At 34.0% G+C, this 19,715-nt stretch overlaps 2 protein-coding genes across 5 annotated transcripts in view; one reads left to right on the top strand and one right to left on the bottom strand.

Annotated features, from left to right (window-relative positions):
* LOC144835862 (myelin P2 protein-like) overlaps positions 1 to 13,531 on the top strand; it is a 33,015-nt gene extending 19,484 nt beyond the window's left edge. Inside the window, exon 5 of the mRNA XM_078690983.1 lies at positions 13,521 to 13,531. The gene's annotated coding sequence lies outside the window, so the exon portion shown is untranslated. The remainder of the gene's footprint in view (positions 1 to 13,520) is intronic.
* Positions 122 to 17,198, bottom strand: LOC144835829 (septin-2B-like). 4 transcript variants are annotated; one of them, XM_078690932.1, is made up of 12 exons: positions 16,698 to 17,198; positions 13,972 to 14,267; positions 7,167 to 7,263; positions 6,427 to 6,513; positions 5,902 to 6,025; positions 5,193 to 5,327; positions 3,460 to 3,577; positions 3,267 to 3,365; positions 3,143 to 3,178; positions 2,373 to 2,521; positions 1,714 to 1,818; positions 122 to 1,258 (listed from the first exon to the last, which is right to left on the bottom strand). In XM_078690932.1, the coding sequence occupies exons 1-12, from the start codon at positions 16,786 to 16,788 to the stop codon at positions 1,096 to 1,098; spliced, it is 1,500 nt and encodes a 499-aa protein (XP_078547058.1). In that variant the 5' UTR covers positions 16,789 to 17,198; the 3' UTR covers positions 122 to 1,095. The 4 variants fall into 4 exon arrangements, with proteins under 4 accessions (XP_078547058.1, XP_078547059.1, XP_078547062.1 ...); XM_078690933.1 differs by lacking the exon at positions 3,143 to 3,178 and having other exon boundaries at positions 16,698 to 17,051; XM_078690936.1 differs by lacking the exons at positions 13,972 to 14,267; positions 16,698 to 17,198 and adding an exon at positions 10,198 to 10,445.
* Between the last annotated feature and the right edge of the window lie 2,517 nt (positions 17,199 to 19,715).

Genomic DNA, 19,715 nt, shown 5'->3' with positions numbered 1-19,715 from the left:
CCTGTAACTGGGGAAGGAGACCCAGAAAGGGACATATGTAGTACGAAATGGGGTAATACTATGCCCAAAATATGATCACATATAATAGACTTGTAAATGAGGTACATTTTATTTTACAATCATTTTATAGTCAATCATTAAAAATATTACATACACAGTATATAGTCTAAAATTACATATTAAAATGTGAATTCTATCACGAAAAACTTAACCATTTTACAAGTCACCTTTTCTGACCAAAAACTCATAAACTTATGGTTCCATAGCTCCCAATTGTCTAAAATTATTTAAAATTCATTATGAAATCCTTCTTTTTATTTAGGCCAGCCCATGGGCGACTGATTCTGGGAGAGTTAACTGTATAATGATCAACTACAGTTATAATTGAATTAAATTTTTAAATAAAATATTCTTAATAAATTTATATTTTACAATTAAAATAAACATATGCAACATATATGAACAAACATAACTGCTGTACTATCTTACATCAAAACTAATGATAATCAATTGTCATTGTTAAAAAATGTCATTGTTGTGACTGTTTAGAATACCTCATTTCTGATTTATACCAAAATACCAAACAAAAATGTTATATGATACTTCACTTTAATGTGAAAGTTAGTCTGCTAAATATCAAAACTTTTTCGTTTTTCGTTTCGTCAGAAAATGTCATTTGCAAATATTAAAGTACATCAAAAAAGTAGAAAAAAGACTAAAATTCGAAAGAAGAGTAGTAGATTCGCATAATTATAATACCAACATTGTTTTTGTAGAAATATTGTATTCCTAATGTTCTATTCTATCTATATAATACATAATTAAAACTCTGTCTACACTATCAAACTTTATGTTACAAAAAATGTCCGTATATGGACATGATGATGTCATATCACTACTATATTTTGGCATATCACCACCATATTTGGGCATACCACAACCATATGTGGGCATATCACTACCATATTTGGGCATATCACCACCATATGTGGGCATATTACTATCACCATATTTGGGCATATCACTACCATATTTGGGCACATCACACTAGTTTGATAGTGTAAACAGAGCTTAAGCCGATCCAAATGAATTTTTCTACACAATACCAGTGGTTGACCTGTTCTGGTTCTGCTGATCCATCTGTGCTTGCATCTTTTTCAACATTTCTTGCATCTTTTTCAGTTCTTCCTCTTTCTCCAACAACATTCTGTCCTTCTCGTTGTTTTCCTCTATAATAACAGATTCCCTCTTCATTCGCCTGTTAAGTAGTATATTAATAATAATAATAAATACTTTATTTTAACACGAAAAAGCTATAAATAACCACAAAGGTGTTCTTCTATAACATATCTTCTATAACATACTTAATCAAAATAGGAACTACGCAAAATCAATAAAATAAGATAACTTTATATTAATAATATTTTAATGTCTAAAGTTGAAATCATTTACACAATCAATAATAGCTATATGTTCACACGGTCTTGTTTCCAAGATCAGCTTAAATGCGTTTTATGCCACGCCTGCTGAAAGCTCTGTCTATACTGTCAAATTTAATGTGACAAAAAAATGTGATGTGCCCATATATGGACATGATGATGTCATATCACTACCACGTTTCGGCACATCACACTTCTTTTTGTCAAACTAGTTTGTTGGTGTAGTCAAAGCTTTACTCTACTACTCCGTGTGAACACAGCCTTACATCCTTACCCTGTACGTTTCACTGGTGTAGCGTTGTCTGATTTTATGCATTGCAATCTATAGTTTTCATAATGTACATCACCAGTAACTTCCTTTAAATCTTGCATGTGAGTTCTAGGAATTATAAAAAAAGAATATGTTAGGTAGATAATATGAAATTATTAAACTTAAAGGGCGACTCCGGGCATCAAATTTGATTTATTGATTGATTATGTTGATTATACTTATTGTCTGGCGAGTGTTGTGAAATAAGGCAATTTTTAAAAAGTGGGGCTACAGGACTTTTTTTATAGTATTAAACGATAGGAAATTCTCCAAAATTAAGTAAGTTGAAATTGAGTAACGATTGTAAGTCATTGAAAATCCCTAAACCCGGAGCTAACCTTTAATACAACGCTGTAGTATGACGTAAAACTTATAAATTAGCATATTACGCGAAACTTACCTAATTAGCATATTACGCGAAACTTACATAATTAGCATATTACACGAAACTTACCTAATTAGCATATTACGCGAAACGTAACGTACCTGACTAGCATATATTACGCGAAACTTACTTAATTAGCATGTTAAGAGAAACGTACCTAATTAGCATATTACGCGAATCTTACCTAATTACCATATTACGCGAAACTTACCTAATTAGCATATTACGCGAAACTTACCTAATTAACATATTACGCAACATGACAAAATCACAATGTGCTGGATTCTCCACCTCTGTAATGCCCCATGGATAGAGTCTGCCACGCACCTTCTTGCCATTCACGTCTATCGTTGTGTTGCTACCAATCACAGCAAATGGAATACTACCCTATAATATGGAAACAAATAGTTAGTGGCAGCAAAATGAATTAAACCTTTTTCTTACATAAATCTAGTCTATAAATAAACAATAAGAACAAATGAAAATGCGTAACTGTATATTTTTTTAATTACAGTAAATTCACATACATAAAAAGATAATTCTAAATATAGCCCATCTTGACCCACTCTTAGTCTTACCATTGCATGCATTTAAAGCAGACAAAACAACACAGTACTGAAGTTTTATCATTCATTATAAAAAGAAGAAATTACAATCACCCACATTCAAAACATCATCGGTACAACAAAATATGTAAATCTAAAAATTAGCATTAAAACTAAACTAAAATTATAATTTAAACACAAGCTAAAAATCTATATTCTACAATCTACAGTATTTAATACCGACAAGGCATCCCGCGTCAAGCGCGTGTATGCGCGTTCCATTTTCGCCATGGAAAGCGGGAATGGATACGCGCTACTCGCGCGTCGTACGCGATGTTGTGTGGTTACCATTTCCGATATGTATCCCAGTAACTTCAAAACAAAACAGAAGCAACGATTGCTATAAACAACTGTCACCACAACAAGTAAGACACACTTTTAACGGTAAGACTTTTTTACATACCATGCCTGGTTCTGTTTTGTCATTTTCGGCAGAAATCTAATAAAAAATGTTCACTACATCATTCCATTTCCTGTGTATTTAATTTGATCTAGGTAGGCCTAGCTAGGCTAGTTCTGACGTTTACCTTAAGTTCAAGATTCTGTTGCTTAAATTCTTCATCGTCTGATTCGCCTTCTGGAAATTGGTATATTGTGATATCGTTTTCTTCTATTTCATCAATAATCTGGAAGATTAATCCAAATGCAAGTTATTTGTAAATCCTCTCTTTCGATCAAAAAGGCCTAGGCGTAAGCTAGAACGTGTATGCCATCGCTTACCTTTGATTTTAGAGTTTTAACTTCAGTTTTGGTAAGACAGTCCGCCTTAGCTATTACAGGAACAATATTAACTTTTTTGTGGAGTGCTTTCATAAATTGAACGTCGATAGGTCTTAACCTAAAATTAGAAATATCAAAAATAAATATTGGTTTTACATTTCAGGGCGTTAATTTATATCAAATGAGTTATTATACGAATACATTTCCTGATTGGTCTAAACAAGTTTATTTATTTGCTGAACACAATTTACATTTGTAATGTTAAAATGGTTGCGCAAACATGTAAACGCGTTTTACGTGGTCTGCTCTCAACGCTAATGTCAAAACGGTTGCACAAACATAGAAACGCGTTTTACGTGGTCTGCTCTCAACGCTAATGTCAAAACGGTTGCACAAACATAGAAACGCGTTTTACGTGGTCTGCTCTCAACGCTAATGTCAAAACGGTTACACAAACATAGAAACGCGTTTTACGTGGTCTGCTCTAACGCTTTGTAAACCCAATGTTCCCATTCTAAATCTGACAAATTACTTTATAACTTTAAATTGAAATATACAACAGATGTAGACAATCATCCTCAATATCTTCTTAGGCCTCGGTGTATTTAAACATGCTTTAGGTGACGGGTTAAGAGGTGATCGACTCCTGGAATTTAATTCGTAGGCTTTATAACCAATTATCAGAATGTAATACGTTCTTAAGACCATACAACTTTCCAAAGGTTGTCTTGCTATCAATTCGTGTCGGTTTCCAATTGATTTGTTGTCATTATTGTTTTCATTCAATTTATTCACTCATTCCTTCATTTTACATCCTAGTCAGTTTGATATCTGTTTGTTTGTTACTCCATTCATTCAATTCAAGGCAATTGGATTGCCTTTGATTCATTAGCAATAATCATTCATTCATTTGTTCGTTCTTTCCTTTCCTTTCATTCATTTATTCATTCAAATATTGGTTCAATTATTAATCCTTATGAAAACATTCGTTTCTTCTTTATCTCTAACGAATCTGCTCATTCGGTCGTGTATGAAAACTATTTCAATCTAAAAATTGGCACTAAAACTAAAATTATATTAAGTATAAACAAGCATAAAATCTATATTCTATTTACTGTATTATAACTACTATAACATGTAACACAAAGGTATCCCGCGTCAAGCGCGTGTGTGCGCGTTTCATTTCCCATGGAAAGCGGAAATGGGTACGCGCTACTCGCGCGTCGTACGCGATGTTGTGTGGTTACCATTTCCGGTCTGTATCCCAGTAACTTCGTAACAAAACAGAAGCAACGACTGCATGCTATAAACAACTGTCACCACAACAAGTAAGACACACTTTTAACGGTAAGGCTTTTTTTAACACACCATGCCTAGTTTTCGGCAGAAATCTATTAACAGACAAGTTTAAAATCCTTAAAAAAGGTTCAATTATTCATCCTTCATCATCTTCTTTTATTTATTTATCTCTTTAACGAATCTGCTCATTCGGTCGTGTATGTGTATGTATTCGTTCTTTCCTTCGTTCGTTCATTCATTCATTCATTCATTCATTCATTCATTCATTCATTCATTCATTCATTCAAATATTGGCTCAATAATTCATCCCTGTATGAAAACATTCCTTTCCTTCATTTCTTCATCTCTTCTATTTATCTCTTCATTTCTTTATTCTTTCATTCATTTCCCATCTAATCATTCATTATTTTGTTGCTACATCTATTCATACTTACCCATGACCGTACGGAGATATAAAATACAAGCAGCAGTGAATTCTGTTGTCAATGATGTTCTTCCGGTTCAGTCCGCTCTCATCTCGATAGTACTGATTAAACTGATCATCTACATATTTTACTATCGGTTGCCAACTGTAAAAAATGGTTTCATATTGTTATTGTCTTTTTAATTATAGTTGTATTTTCGTATTGTCCTTCCTCTTTGTGTGTTTTAACAAATATTAAATGCAAACATGATAGTGAAACAATAAGTAATCCATAATTATATATCATTTATACAAAGCTTGGATAATTAATGTGAGAAATTTGTTAAAAGGGAAATTTAACTGTTCGTACTTAAGAGTTAAAGATGTATTGTCTCCCTAAAAAGATAATTCTTAAACAATTTTTTGTTGAATGTGCCATTTTAATGTCACCTAATAGTTCGTAAAGGAAATTTATTTACCTAAGAAACTGTAATTTAAACCAATTAGTCAAATTGGCTGCCAGACAATGGTTTTTTTTTTTTGAATTTAACCATTTATTTTGTCATTTTATAAGTGAAAACATTATTTTTTCCGTTTTGTATTAACTTTATTAAAACTACAAAATAATCTATTCAAGGTCTGATTTTATTCTTTTTTTCTTTCATTTTATTTAAGATTTTTAATCTTTATTTTTCATGTTTTTTGGTGGGGAATTACATCTTTAAATTTGTTTAACTTACGAATGGAGTCCATTGAGCTGATCCCCAAATCCTGGAGTGTCGACAACGGTGAGCCTTAACTTTACACCACATTCTTCAATATCAACCGAAGAACGTTCTATTTCCACTGTTTTATTTATTCTTTCTGTGAAAATTACAAATAAAATCATGCTGAGATGAGTTAGGCGGTTGAGAAAAAGTATTTACGTTGGAAATGTGCCATTTATAAAGTTATAGATTCTATAATACTAGTGACGTGTTTATTCGCAATGTACTGTAAACCTTTAATAACCAATATTGTAGCATCACATCAATTGACTGTTATTATTAAATATTAGGATTATTAAAAACAACAAAAACAGTCAAACTAGTTTAACAAAAAAAAGTGTGATGTGTCCAAATATGGTTGTGATATGACATCATCATGTCCATATCTGGTATCTTGTCACATAAAATCTGATAGTGTAGGCAGAGCGTTAGTGATATTATCACATGTGTGACGCCAAATAAATACTGCTGGTCGTATTTACGTAAATGTTGTCTTACCTTCTGCACTAGGAATGGCTTTATCAGAATATAGATCTGTCAGAAATAAGCTATTTACTAGTGTGGATTTACCAAGACCCGATTCTCCTGAAATTACAAAATGTAAACAAAACATTCAATATAGGCCTACTCATGTAGGTCTAACGAAATGAACATGTTAAAGTTATTTTTATAAATCCAGAAAAACTAGATTTAACTCGATCAATTTGTATGAACAAATCATAACAATATTGGCATTGTTATTCTGACAACCAGTTCGTTCATATGTTTACGAGCTCTGGAGCATCATAACAATAGCTATAGATAACACTGATTGACACCAGCCGATTCTCGGTACTACTGTTTCTATTTACTATCTATTTCCGAAGTATCATAGGAATATTTGGTAATACAACATCACATGTATCTAGTAGTAACCATAAGTTCTGTCTACACTATCAGACTTTATGTGACAAATGTGATGTGCCCAATTGTGGTAGTGATATAACATCATCATGTCCATATATGGGCACAATCACATTTTTTTCACACAAAAGTTTGATAGTGTAGACCCGCCCTTAACCTAACCTTACATGGTACAGGCACCACACATGTGAAATAATGTGATGTTGTATTACCAAATATTCCTAAGATACTTCGGAAATATATAGTATGTGGAGATACAGCACTGGGAATATAATATTGTATATACTGCACTACGGTATTGTCAGTGACTACGTTCGTCACTATGTTGTAATTACCTACAACCATGAGAGTAAATTCAAATCCTTTCTTGACCGATTTCCGATGGACTTGGTCAGGTAGCGTTGCAAAACCAACGTAGTTTGTTGATGGAGTCTGTAAATAAAGAAAATATTTGTTAAGAGTAAATTAAAAAAAAGTAATACAAACATTTCTACTGGAAAACACACGATTATTTAATAAGGTCACATTAAGCCCGAGTTAATTCGGTCAGGTGGCGTGAGAAAACTCCGGGCTGCGTTTTGAACGAAATCAGAACACATTCTTAAACCCTTTTGCACGATTTTGTATCCGGCCACCGGACCACCAAAATTCGCTTTCGGTGTGAACAGTTGCTTAAACCATGGAGGAATTCCGGCCACCGGACCACAATCCGCGTTCGGTGTGAACAGGAGCTTAAACTATGGAGGAATTACTTCTTAATTAAATGCTTGTACTGTATCAAGTTCTATTTTCGTGATGAGCATTACCTCGTTCGTCATGTCTCTGGTTGTCCGATCATACAAGGAACCTTTACAAATTAAATATCACAGTAGTGTTTAACTATCTTTTTAATCCAAAGGATCCTCGTTGGAATAGTCATATCATAACTAATTCATTCCATTTATAGGCCTATCACATATAGATATGTGTTTATACAGTAGGCCTCCTCAATAAAAAATAAATAAATAAAACTAATATTTACACACATTAACGGAACCAGGCCAGCGCTTTGCAATTAGAGTTTGTGTGCTTAGGCACTGACGATTTATTATTGACAAAAACTCCTCGGCAACACCCCGCCCCTATCTCTCTGGACGGTGGAAAATCATGGCATTTTTTTGGCATTTTCTGTAGGCCTATATTCTTGATAGCATTTTGACTTGAATTGTCAAAAACTCCTCGGCAACACCCCGCCCCCACGGTGGGAAATCATCCCTATCTTTGGTAAGTTTCTGTAGGCTTATATTCTCGATACAGCTGCTATTGAAATATTCATAGCATTTTGACTTGAATCGTCTGCACTATTATACAGTATTATTTACATTTGTTGTGATAAAAATATTTCACAACTGATTTACAATTCTAATTAGTGATATTGATACAGTTCAAACTACACAAACATTATCGTTTGACTTATTATAAATACAACTCATTACAATTAATTAAACCCGTCTCCATGTTTACACTGTGTTTCCGAATGAATGCTTCGATTAAATGGTCGCCAACTCAAAACTTTTAACTAGAACCTTTTATTCACAATGTATTTTCAGGTGAAACGGTAGTTGAGAAAACATTGTTTATTTAAGTCTAATGAATTATAATAGGTGCGTCTATTTATTTAGGCCTGATGCATGATGAGGTGCGTATCGGTTGATAGATCTTATCAGTTAAGCTCTGTCTACACTAACAAACTAGTTTGACAAAAAAAAGTGTGATGTGCACAAATATGGTAGTGATATGACATCATCATGTCCATATATGGGCATATCACATTTTTTATCACATAAAGTGTGACAGTGCAGAGCTTTAAACTACGGTACATTCACAGTTCTTCCGTTTCACGGAACGGAAGACAGCGCCGTTCAATCCGTAATTCTGTATAATCCGTGATACCAGAGAAGTTTACTCTTCCCTGGTGAAACGGAACAAATGTGGTTTTTGCTTTAGGTGATGACAAATTCTACGAGCACTGAGGTTTATCTGCCGTGATCCTAACTTGGGTTTGAAGTAGGCACATTTTCTGGAGTAAATACAAGTTCATCATCTCACGCCTCTCGTCTTTTCCCTTTGTCTAGTTTCATTTTGTCGATGTTTTCAGACAAACAATAATTATTAGGAAGCAACCTGGCTTGCTGCAGTCACGAATTACAAACACGGATAAACTATTAAGTTTGTTTCAGTACCTATACAGTATACTTACCATTAGTGGTCCTACGCTATCGTATGATTCGTCAGACTCCATGGTAAAACACGAATAGGCCTGATAAGATTGTTTAGCAGATCGCAGCCCTATTATTCTGCTTTTATTTGATTCCCGATCCTGTACTATAATATAGGAAGTAGATCTATAGGTATAGAGCTGTAGTTCTTCTAGCTCTTAGTAACCCGACGCTATTTTGATAGACCAGTAATGCCACTTAATACATGTACTTCAACAGTTCCTCGTATGAATCAGGAACATCTCTAACTGTTAATGTTTGATTCAATACTATTAGAAGTAGACTTACAACCGGTTTCTATATTACATATACAAAAGCGAAAGTACAAATACGAAATTAAACATCAATTTGAAACTTTCATTTTATTTCAGCGTAATGTAAAGTAACTCATTAAAGTAATGATTAATATATATTTTCCGCGAAGATTCGAACCCATGATCATGGTATTAAAAGACAAGCCTATTTACAATGGATGCTCCGTGTCCTGGCCGTGACTTACTTCTCAAGAACAACCTAAATCAGATTGGCCTACTCAGCATAGGACTTAATGCGTGACACGCAATTACATAAAGATTCGAACCCAGGATCATGGTATTAAAAGAAAATCCTATTTACAATATATATGCTATACAGTACTGTCCATGACTTACTTCCCAAGAACAACCTAAACCATATACTCAAAATAGGACTTAATGTAATTGTAAATGTGACATTTGTTATCTAGGCCGATATCGAATTCTAGATTACGTGATAATTACTTTTATTATTAAAATTAGCTGAATCGTATAAACCACTTTTATACGGTACTGTATCGGTGTATTTTCCAATATCGTCAATATTAAAAATAGAACGATATTTTTTAGGCCTATTTACCATTCATAAAAACATAGTACTTAGCATGCAGCAGCTGATGTCAAACATACCTGTCGGAATTACGAGTTTAATATTGAGTAGGCCTGCTGTAAATTTCAAGTGAAAGTTGATTGAGAGTATCCGAGGAAAAATAATTTTAGCACCGGTACTAATAGAATATTCATTGTATTTCTTTATTTTCAGTATTTACTAATACTAATAGTAAATGTAACAGACGATTTAACTACCAACTTACCTTTGCCATGATTGTATATTTGAAAGCCGATCTCAATTCTCTAACTAACTAATGAATGTCCTACCACCAATCGTCATAATTCACAAAATTGGCAATAATTATCCAACTCATTTGTTTGTTGTCATGAACTGATACATGATTCGCTTGCGGCCAAACCCTGTGGGTTTTGCCACAAAAATACAATACAATAGAAGAATACAAACTATTTGTATTGTATTGTCTACAAAATAGGGCTACTGTGTAGTTGAACTTGAGAAAACAGTGCCACTTAACGGTTCCTTTACTTTAAATTGTATATGAATACGTAACAATAATGATTATGAGAGGGCGTTTTTAGTAAGTCGACCATGACCGCAGTGTGATGATGGAATCCCTTTATTTTCTCCCACGTATACGTAGTCGAATACATGTTGGGGTTTCCAGCCGATTTCACATTCCTTGTATTGCTACTAAATGAGTCGTTATGGAGAATTAAATAAACACTACAAGAAATACCACTAATATCTATATATTTGCTATTGTTCCGTGATCATTTAGATTCTAGATTCTTGTCGACAAGAATCTAAACCTTTGTTTTAACATGTTTCCGCTGGTAACACTTTCCGTCCTCTCCATCCCTCTTTTTCATTTTCTTTTTTTTTTGTACAGTAATTTAAATTTTTGTCTCCATCTTCGTCAATACAATCATTTTACTAATTTCCATATCATCCTTATTATTGTTCTGACTCGCCTCTCATCATTCGCCATTACCTAACCATCACCTTATCAGACCTTTTCACCCTTCGTCTTTACGTCCTACCATCGCCATCACCTAACCATCACCTTATCAGACTTTCCAACTTTATTTTTTAATCATTTTAAACCCTTCGTCTTTACGTCCTACTATCGCCCTCGCCTAACTATCACCTTATCAAACTTTCCAACTTTATTTTTCATCATATTTTAAACCCTTCGTCTTTACATCCTCATTACGCCCATCTTCTACATTCAAGCCGACACATTTCTCTGCTTAACCCGTGACTTTGACATGCGTCACTCTAGTAGGCCTTAATCCACTTCAGATTAATAACTAGATTTAAAAGAGATTACTGAAATTTGCTTGATTGAGTGTCGTAGGATTATTGGTCTTTGTCACATCTTTTGATGAATATTTTAAACTGGTCATTAAAATTCCACGGACTATCAAAGTAGGCCTATTCGAGATGCTTGTGGTTTGGTTTGTATCGGACGTGGAATAAAAGGTATTTTGAAATACCTAGATGCACGCATTGTCCACAAAAATTGATCAATTGATAAAAGAATAAGCCTAAACAAACGGCTGGGTTCATATCGATGGATGGAGACCATGGATTATAACACAGAGGAGTAGGCCTATGACACATTCGACGGGACCGGCGAGTGCGTAGGCCCCTAGTAAAGCATATATGGACAATGTCCATGATCAAATCTACCCGTCTTGTAGACGTGGTAGGCCTACAATTTCAACCATGGTAATGGTATATTTGACTGGTCCTTAAAGAAATCAATTGAATTAATAACTTGCTATATATAGTTTCGTATACTAAAAAGTATGTGTGATATAGTGTGATTTTGTTCGGCTTAATTTGTTGTCCATTTTAAATTGAAACACGCGGTACCCTTTGATCTCATTCAGAACCAAATTTTTCTTTCAGATAACAATTAAAAACGAACGTTTAAAACGTTATTATTACTAATACACTATTTCATAGTTTCTGTACTGTATGTTTAAACTGTTTAGGGTCAAGTATTTACACAGACTATAAACTTAGGTCAAGTATTTACTATATACAATACTTTACTTTACTGTTCATCGGCGTTTGACACCTCGAGTCACAAAAAGTTTTATTCGGATGCTTTTTATTTCAATGGCAGCTATGCGTGAAATTGGACGGTGTGGCAGATGGGGCCAATCAGAGGTGCTCTACCTGTTGCAGTAGAATCGTAGCTACAGTAGACTCAGCCGATTCTTGGTACTGTATCTATTTTCGAAGTATCATAGGAACTACAATATTCGACACATCAATAATATGATCAAAATGTCCGCTAAAGAATAAGAAATCCATCGGTATAGAATTGCTGATGACTTTTAAAAAGTAAAACTCACGGATGTTATTTTTGTACTTTTATTATTTATTAGCGGCGATGTTTTTTATTTTTCCATTACGAACAATATAAACATCGTATTGTAAACAGATTAGAGTAGTAACTCACAGGTTATTTACTGTCTTGGGGTGAAAAGTGAACTTCTCGTCACACAATACCACCCATCAACTTCCCATCCCAAGAGTAGCTCTTGTAATTCAATAAATTGTACTCCATTAGCTCAATTATTAAATTGCTCAATTCCTTGAATCGGTTCAATTGAACTTCTGTATGCCAAGGATGTAAAACACTACTGTATAGCACCGATTATTTCATAACACGAAGCACGTTCAATATCACTTTTGTTGGGACACGCGTTTAAAACTTTAAGCCGTATCATTTTATTTTATTACCAGAGTTTGAACGCGCGCGTATAGCATCCTTATAATCATTATCAGTGTCTAGACGCGTGCGTGCTGTTTGGACACGCGTTAAAAACTTGAGCTGTACCATTTTATTATCAGAGTTTGAACGCGCGCGTATAGCATCCTTACCATTATCAGTGTCTGGACGCGTGTAGCCGTAGGCCTACCATTTTTATCAGTATTTTAACTTTTAACGCGCGCGTACTCCTACCATTTTATAACCAGTATTTGAACGCGTGTGTCAACGCGCGCGTGAACTTGATAAATGTCAACCTTATATTTTATACTTGTTTAAACGTTGAGGTTTGTACGCATGTTATTTTGTTTACGTGTTTAACACGTTTATCGTGGTAAACCATGTTGAAAATCTCCAAATAAATAAATACCTTAACCAGGTATGTTTTTAGTTAATGTTTTTTTTATAACACGGTTAAAGATCAACCACTTGTACTGTCTGCGGTGACTGGTTTATGTCTTCAATATAAAAAGCACCTCATAATTAGGAAACAAAACTTTATAATTAGTTGTACCTGTCGTTAACGAAGTTGATCAACACCAGATTTAAGCATGTGCTTGCCATACGTTTGGTAAATCAATCCATACAACCTAGGGTTACTATGGCTTCACGGCATGCGTTAAGAACAATTAATAAAACCACAAAAATAAGAATTTTAACCCAGTTTTAGCGTAATACAAATAGAAATATTTTGTGTTAAACAGTTCCTTTATATTCTGACAACAGCGAATGAAAAGAGTGACTGGAGTGTAAAGAGGCTATAATATTCAAACTGATCAAAATGGAGAAACGACGATGACGTATTGACAGTCATTGACGTAATGTTCTAGGAAGACAAAACTTGGTAAAAGCGTGAATTTAATTCCTCCGTGGTAATATGATATACAGCAAAATATAACATTTTATAACGTATTATTTTTATTTAAATACATTACTACATTGGGACACGCCTATTCAAAGGATATCCCTATTAGGGGGACACTTTCATATGAAACAAACAAGGATCAATGTTTTAATACCACAGTTTCAGTGAGGGACGCCTTTCTTCGGATCCCGGACGCGTCCCCTTAATATGAAGAAATAAACGTGTTTTTTGACGTTTATTTAGGTCTATTCTTTATTTGATTGTATTTAATTACGTGCAATGTATTTCAATATTTTAAAAGATGAAATGAAATAAAAGTGGGACGAACCCACATAAGACAAAAAAGAAATAAACGTTTGATTTACCTTTTCACCTGCATGATATGAACTAACTCGTTCCCGAGCTGTTGGCGTGGAGCTTGACGTGGCTGAAGAAGAAGTTGCACTCGGCGACACCGCTTCCGTGCTGTATCGACGAAAACGACTTCCTTTACTTTCACCAGTCGGGGAAGTTACGGAATCAACCGAATCACGATCTCGTTCATGAAACCGGTCTCGGGCTGAGCTGACATCGGACGGATAGCGCTCGTACCTATCTCCTCGGCCATAGTCACTGGACGGAGATGTATGGGACGGACTTCCGTAACGATCATACGATGAACCTGTCGTAAATTGATTTTTAAAAATACATAAAGATGACGACACACTATATGTTCTAGTTATAAGACCTCAATTTTCACTCCTTTTATCATAAATGTACATATATTTTTTATTTAATTTGTTTAATTTTTACTGTTTTTACAAGTTTTAAAGAATTTTTTATGCATGTTTTAACCTTCTATTATTTTCTATAAACAGGACCATATATACAACAGGTGATACATCTATATGTTTTTATCGTGTATAAATATGTTTTAAATAAATAAATAAATACACAGTGTGCTGATCCCGGTTGATACCCCTTTTCATCGTCAAAATTAAAATGCATGTTAACCATTTTAAATACAATCTAGCATATTTGTTGATATAACAAACCATTCATCCGAGAAAATCAACATATTTCACTAAGTATCAATTAATATCATAATTTGTCATAATATACCTGAAGTGTTGTTTGAGTTACAATGCTCCACAACCATGAACAATCATTATTGTTTATGTTCCCTCTATTGGAACACATGATACACACCGTGTATCCGTATTAATAGTTGGAAACGTGCCCTTTTTTTATGTTTAAAGGCAATTTATGGTCGTTGTCCTAGTTACGTGTATTATTATATGTCGGTTAATTCCTCTGTGACTATCACATTTGCACATAAAGAACAACTCTTCTCCAAACAAGATGATGCAAAATACAAACAATCTGGACTGCCTTTTATCATGGTGAAATAAGTTAGAACTCCATGTTTTATAAGACCAAGGTGTATGGTCTTATAAGGTCTACGTAATTATGTATTCCACATTCATGTTATGATCAGTCGTATTCAATATATCGATTGATGCAATATTGATCCTCGGATTGAAGATTTGAATGCCAGATAAGTTTCATTTTTCATATAATTGTCTCAAAACAAAATACAAAATACACAAACAAAATAACAGCCAGAACATGGGACAGGGCACCCCAAAAGTGAACTAAATCACTGTCGGGTGAGGACCCTTAGACATAAAAACAAATGCCCTACCCCTATTGCAAACGTTCATTGAACTGTCTGTATGAACGTTCGCTGTGAAGAACGACCACCGATGGGATATGGACCTAATACCACAAGTCTTGAAGTGTCTCAAAAAGTGTGATATGCCCAAATATGGTAGTTATATGACATCATCATGTCCATATACACATCACATTTTGTTGTCACATAAAGTTTGATGGTGTGACAGAGCTTTAAACTAAACCTCACCTATTACATTATGATATTCATAGATCTGTGTCAGCGTCCGTCTCTGAGTATTAATAGACAAATATTGTTTGATACTGTACCAAACAAACTCTGTGGTATACCGAAAGGTTGAAACCTTTAATCTATTTGTCATTGGAAGGATTTGGTAAAAGGGGCCGTATAAGTAGATATAGGGTACACTTAGGATTTACTAATTGCGGGATGCATAGCAGGATAAACGGAAACACAACGGATACGTGCTAATAGAACAGCCTTCATTAATTACTATGAAATAATATAATTACAAACAAAATACTGTAGCTTTTTAATGTAGGCCTATATAATATCATATCTCGTACAATACAGTAGTAGGCTAATCGAATGGTATTATTACGTAACATTCATGTTATGATCAATCTTATTCAATATCGATCGATGCAGTTTAAAACAGCCTTCATTAATTACCATGAAATATAATTACAACAAAAATACTGTCGCTTTTTTTAATGTAGGCCTAATATAATTTCATCTCTCATAGGCTACAATACAGTAGTAGGCTAATACATCATCTCTGTCTCTTTTTAATGTAGGCCTTTATCATACCTCGTACTCAATACAGCAGTAGTATATTAATCGAATGGTATTCAGGAGCAATATTATTTTAATACGGTTATTGTTAATTGTTAAATCAAGGCTGCTATCACGAATAATTGACTGAGTCATTAATCTTTGGGTTACGGGTAGAACTTTTACCTACTTTTAAACTGGTTTACGCTCATACCCGGCCCTATACCCCATGTTTCCGTAAATTGAGAAGGTTGGTGTGGGGGTGGGATGGGTTCTGCAATGAGGGGAGCTTTGTAGGTTTTTGATAATTGTAATTATACAAATGTTTTACATGAGTACAGGTATTTAGCATTCACTATCACCCTAAAGAGTTGGTTTATAGTCGAGTGGTTAGGACACTTGACTGTCATACAGAGAGACCTGGGTTTAATTCTAGTAATTTTTAGTAAAATGAGCTCCTAACAGCTCATTACCCTATGTTCAGAATTGAATACTGGACACTTGCCTTTTACCTATGCCCTAATACTGTAGGCGTTTCTTATGTGACGTTCAATTGGCCTAATTAAAATCAAACACGGGTTAAAATTACATTACAACTTATATAAAATGTTGTGCTTAGATAGAGTAAAAGTATATTCTTACCGCTGCCTAACCTGCCCGTCTCGCGCCTCCCTGATGCTGATCCACCCCACTGCGACGATCTATATCCACCGTTCATTCTACTAGAACTCATGTCGTAAAATTTCCTCGACTCACAACCGTAACAACTGCATAAACTAATCCAATAACAAGATTGTAGATTTGTATAATCTTTCCAATGGTTTTCCCAGCTATAAATTCACTTTATGCGGCGAATATAATAATCCCAATTACATCGACGAGACCAAAGATGTTTCTGTGGCGATGATGACGAAGTTCTACGCTGCGGGCGATTTTGACAGCACGATAAAACTGACTCATGAAAAGTAACTATTTTCTAAGTAACAACAAACTCTCTTAAAAACCTGCGGTTATCGATATTGATATCAAAATCAAGAACAATCGCACTCATATACTACTCTGAAAAGATCCGTTTCGTGTCAGTTATTCGCATATTTAAAATATCTGCATTCATACACTGGTTTTGTTAAGTCCTCGATTTAGTATTCTGTATTCAATTCTGAATTAAGCCATGCCCGAGTAAGTACAGCGATATACAATGAAGTATTCACTTGAAATCATGGCAGATGATGACAAAATTACCGAACAATTCGACTATGAAGAAACTAATCAGATTACATCACAGTAGAAACATCATATTGTGAAGACTAAAAGCTTTAATGATATAACAAATTGTATGAAGGAGAGATCGCGTCGTAATTGATTTGACGGCGCGCACATATACTACGTCACAAATTAGCCGGGTCGGAGGTCTTAGCTTCGGTGTAGAGAACTTTAGAAGTTTTTAAAAGTTTGCTTGGTTTAAATCGAAAGGGAAGTTTGTGTAGTGAGTGAAAATGAGTCATTTTACATGGATATTGATGTTTTCCTTCTTGGACAGACTTCGTATATCTCACGTTTTGTATTAAATGATTCGATGTTAATTAAGGTCAAATCTAGGGCAATTAAAATAGACCTATTTCATAAGAACAAATTTAAAAACAACGGATTTCGAAGAAGTTGTTGCCTCTGGGTAAAAACTAATAGGAAGTAAAAATAACTTTATTGATGGAATTGTAGAAAACCGGCTTTGTCGACTATTTGTGAACAAGCTAATAATACGAAATATCGTAGAAAATATCACAACAATTTCAATGATTATTTCATTTCCGTCATGTCTATCTTGTTTATAATTTATATTATAGGATGTTCAATTTGATTTAATTGGCTTTTTTACATACACAATTATAATATCCTTTACGGTAAGGGCGTTTCCCGCCAAGATACAAACAAGTTGAAGAATAACCATAATACGTACGTTTATGTGTTGTACGCGTACGTACGTCATTGATTATACATTTATCAGTATTCGAATTTGAGTACGCCGAATTTTTTGTTGAGGCTATTTCCAGTGTTGAGTGGGGCGGGGTATCAACTTATATTCAGTGGCGTAACGGTTATGAACGCTATGGCTAAACCAGGGGCCCCAGAGCTTATGGGGGCCCATGAGCAGTGGCCAGAGGAAAAAACAAGCATTAAACTATATGCCGAAAAGGGCCTCTGAATTATCTATATCTAGTATCTCTATGATTTAATACATAATTATTGAAAATTATGTCATTTTACATTTAGGCCTACGTCTACTTTTAAAAGTATAACAATAACGACAAAATCATTTTGAAACACAAAACGGACAAAACAGTAAAAAAAGGGGCAAAAGATGAGTAAATGGTAAATGAGAAAGACAATCATATTACCTGGACTTCTATTCATGTTAGCGTGTCTCGATCAATCTTTCCAAAATAAAAACCATTTAGGTGGATTGAAAACTCAATCTAACTGCATCTGCTCATGGCTCTATCCACAGTCCTCCGTCTACATGATAGGCCTAGGCCTATACTAACCAAATTCACCGTTTTGAGTGAAATTAATGTCGGTTGTATACTAGGAAATTGGTAATAGAAAAATAACGACCGCGAAAGACCTTGGTAAACATAATATCAATTTCCTAATTTTTAATCTAAATAACTACCATATTTCTGCCTCACGTAATTTTTACTTAGCCTACTTATTATTGAGCACCTAGTGGTTTTGCAGTTATAGGCCCATTAACAAATTATCCATTTCGTACGTGCCTTGGTAGCTTATGTTTTACAAATCATTGATAAAGTAGACAATTGTAGAACAACCTAAAGATTATTGCAAACGTTACGTGGTTTTTACGAAAATAGCCGTGGAATAATGATAACACAGACAGACCTATTCCCGACTATTATACGGTAACGCAACACAACCAACGATAAAGTTCGCAATAACGTAAATATAAGAGGGCGCGATATATTATTTTGTAATACTAGGCCATACGGTGAAGGAAAAAAAAGCTGCTAGAAAACACTTTTCGTTCCGAACTCTATATACTAACAAATTTAGGCCTAGGTCAATCTATTTATTAATGTGTTCTAAGTAATAATGTGAAGAATTGAACCAAAATATCTTGAACGAATTTTAACTTGTATAAAGCCTATTTGTAATACTGTACACACTTTCTCCCAGTAATTTTTACGATGTTCTCTCTTCTTATCTAATCACGAAAATTCAAAATAATAAAGACACATAATAATATAGTTGTTTTTCTTTTTTAATGTGGTAAAATATGTTTTACTATACTATGTTACGAATTAATTTCTATAGATAAAATACCTGGAAAATGATTATATAGCATTTTAGATCAGTTTAAAATAATAACCCTGTAGGCCTAAATAGCACCAGCTAATTGTATAAAATATAATACGGTGTAACCCCTAAAATGTGTCCTCTTAAAAGAGGTTTCCTCAGTATGGGGTTTCCCAAAGGAGGGATTTGTATATACATATATAATATATTGATTTAATTGTTTTTCTTTTGTTAATAATAAAATAATATTTGCTTACAAAATAAATAAAAAATAATATTTGCTTTAAAATATATTCATTAAATAAAATGTAAAATGTATACAGCTACTACTATGCTTTATTATATAAT

This window comes from Antedon bifida, chromosome 2, assembly GCF_963402885.1.
Source record: "Antedon bifida chromosome 2, ecAntBifi1.1, whole genome shotgun sequence".
Classification (NCBI taxonomy): Eukaryota; Metazoa; Echinodermata; class Crinoidea; order Comatulida; family Antedonidae; genus Antedon; species Antedon bifida.
This window is presented reverse-complemented; position numbering and strand designations above follow the sequence as displayed.

What these genes read in the sequence shown, in the direction of transcription:
- LOC144835829 (XM_078690932.1), bottom strand. Translation starts at nt 16,788, where the DNA reads ATGAGTTCTAGTAGAATGAACGGTGGATATAGATCGTCGCAGTGGGGT. An exon ending in ATTTACTCTCATGGTTGTAG is followed by an intron (nt 6,514 to 7,166) that starts GTAATTACAACA and finishes TTGTAATTTCAG; the next exon opens with GAGAATCGGGTCTTGGTAAA. An exon ending in ACACCAGTGAAACGTACAGG is followed by an intron (nt 1,259 to 1,713) that starts GTAAGGATGTAA and finishes ACTACTTAACAG; the next exon opens with GCGAATGAAGAGGGAATCTG.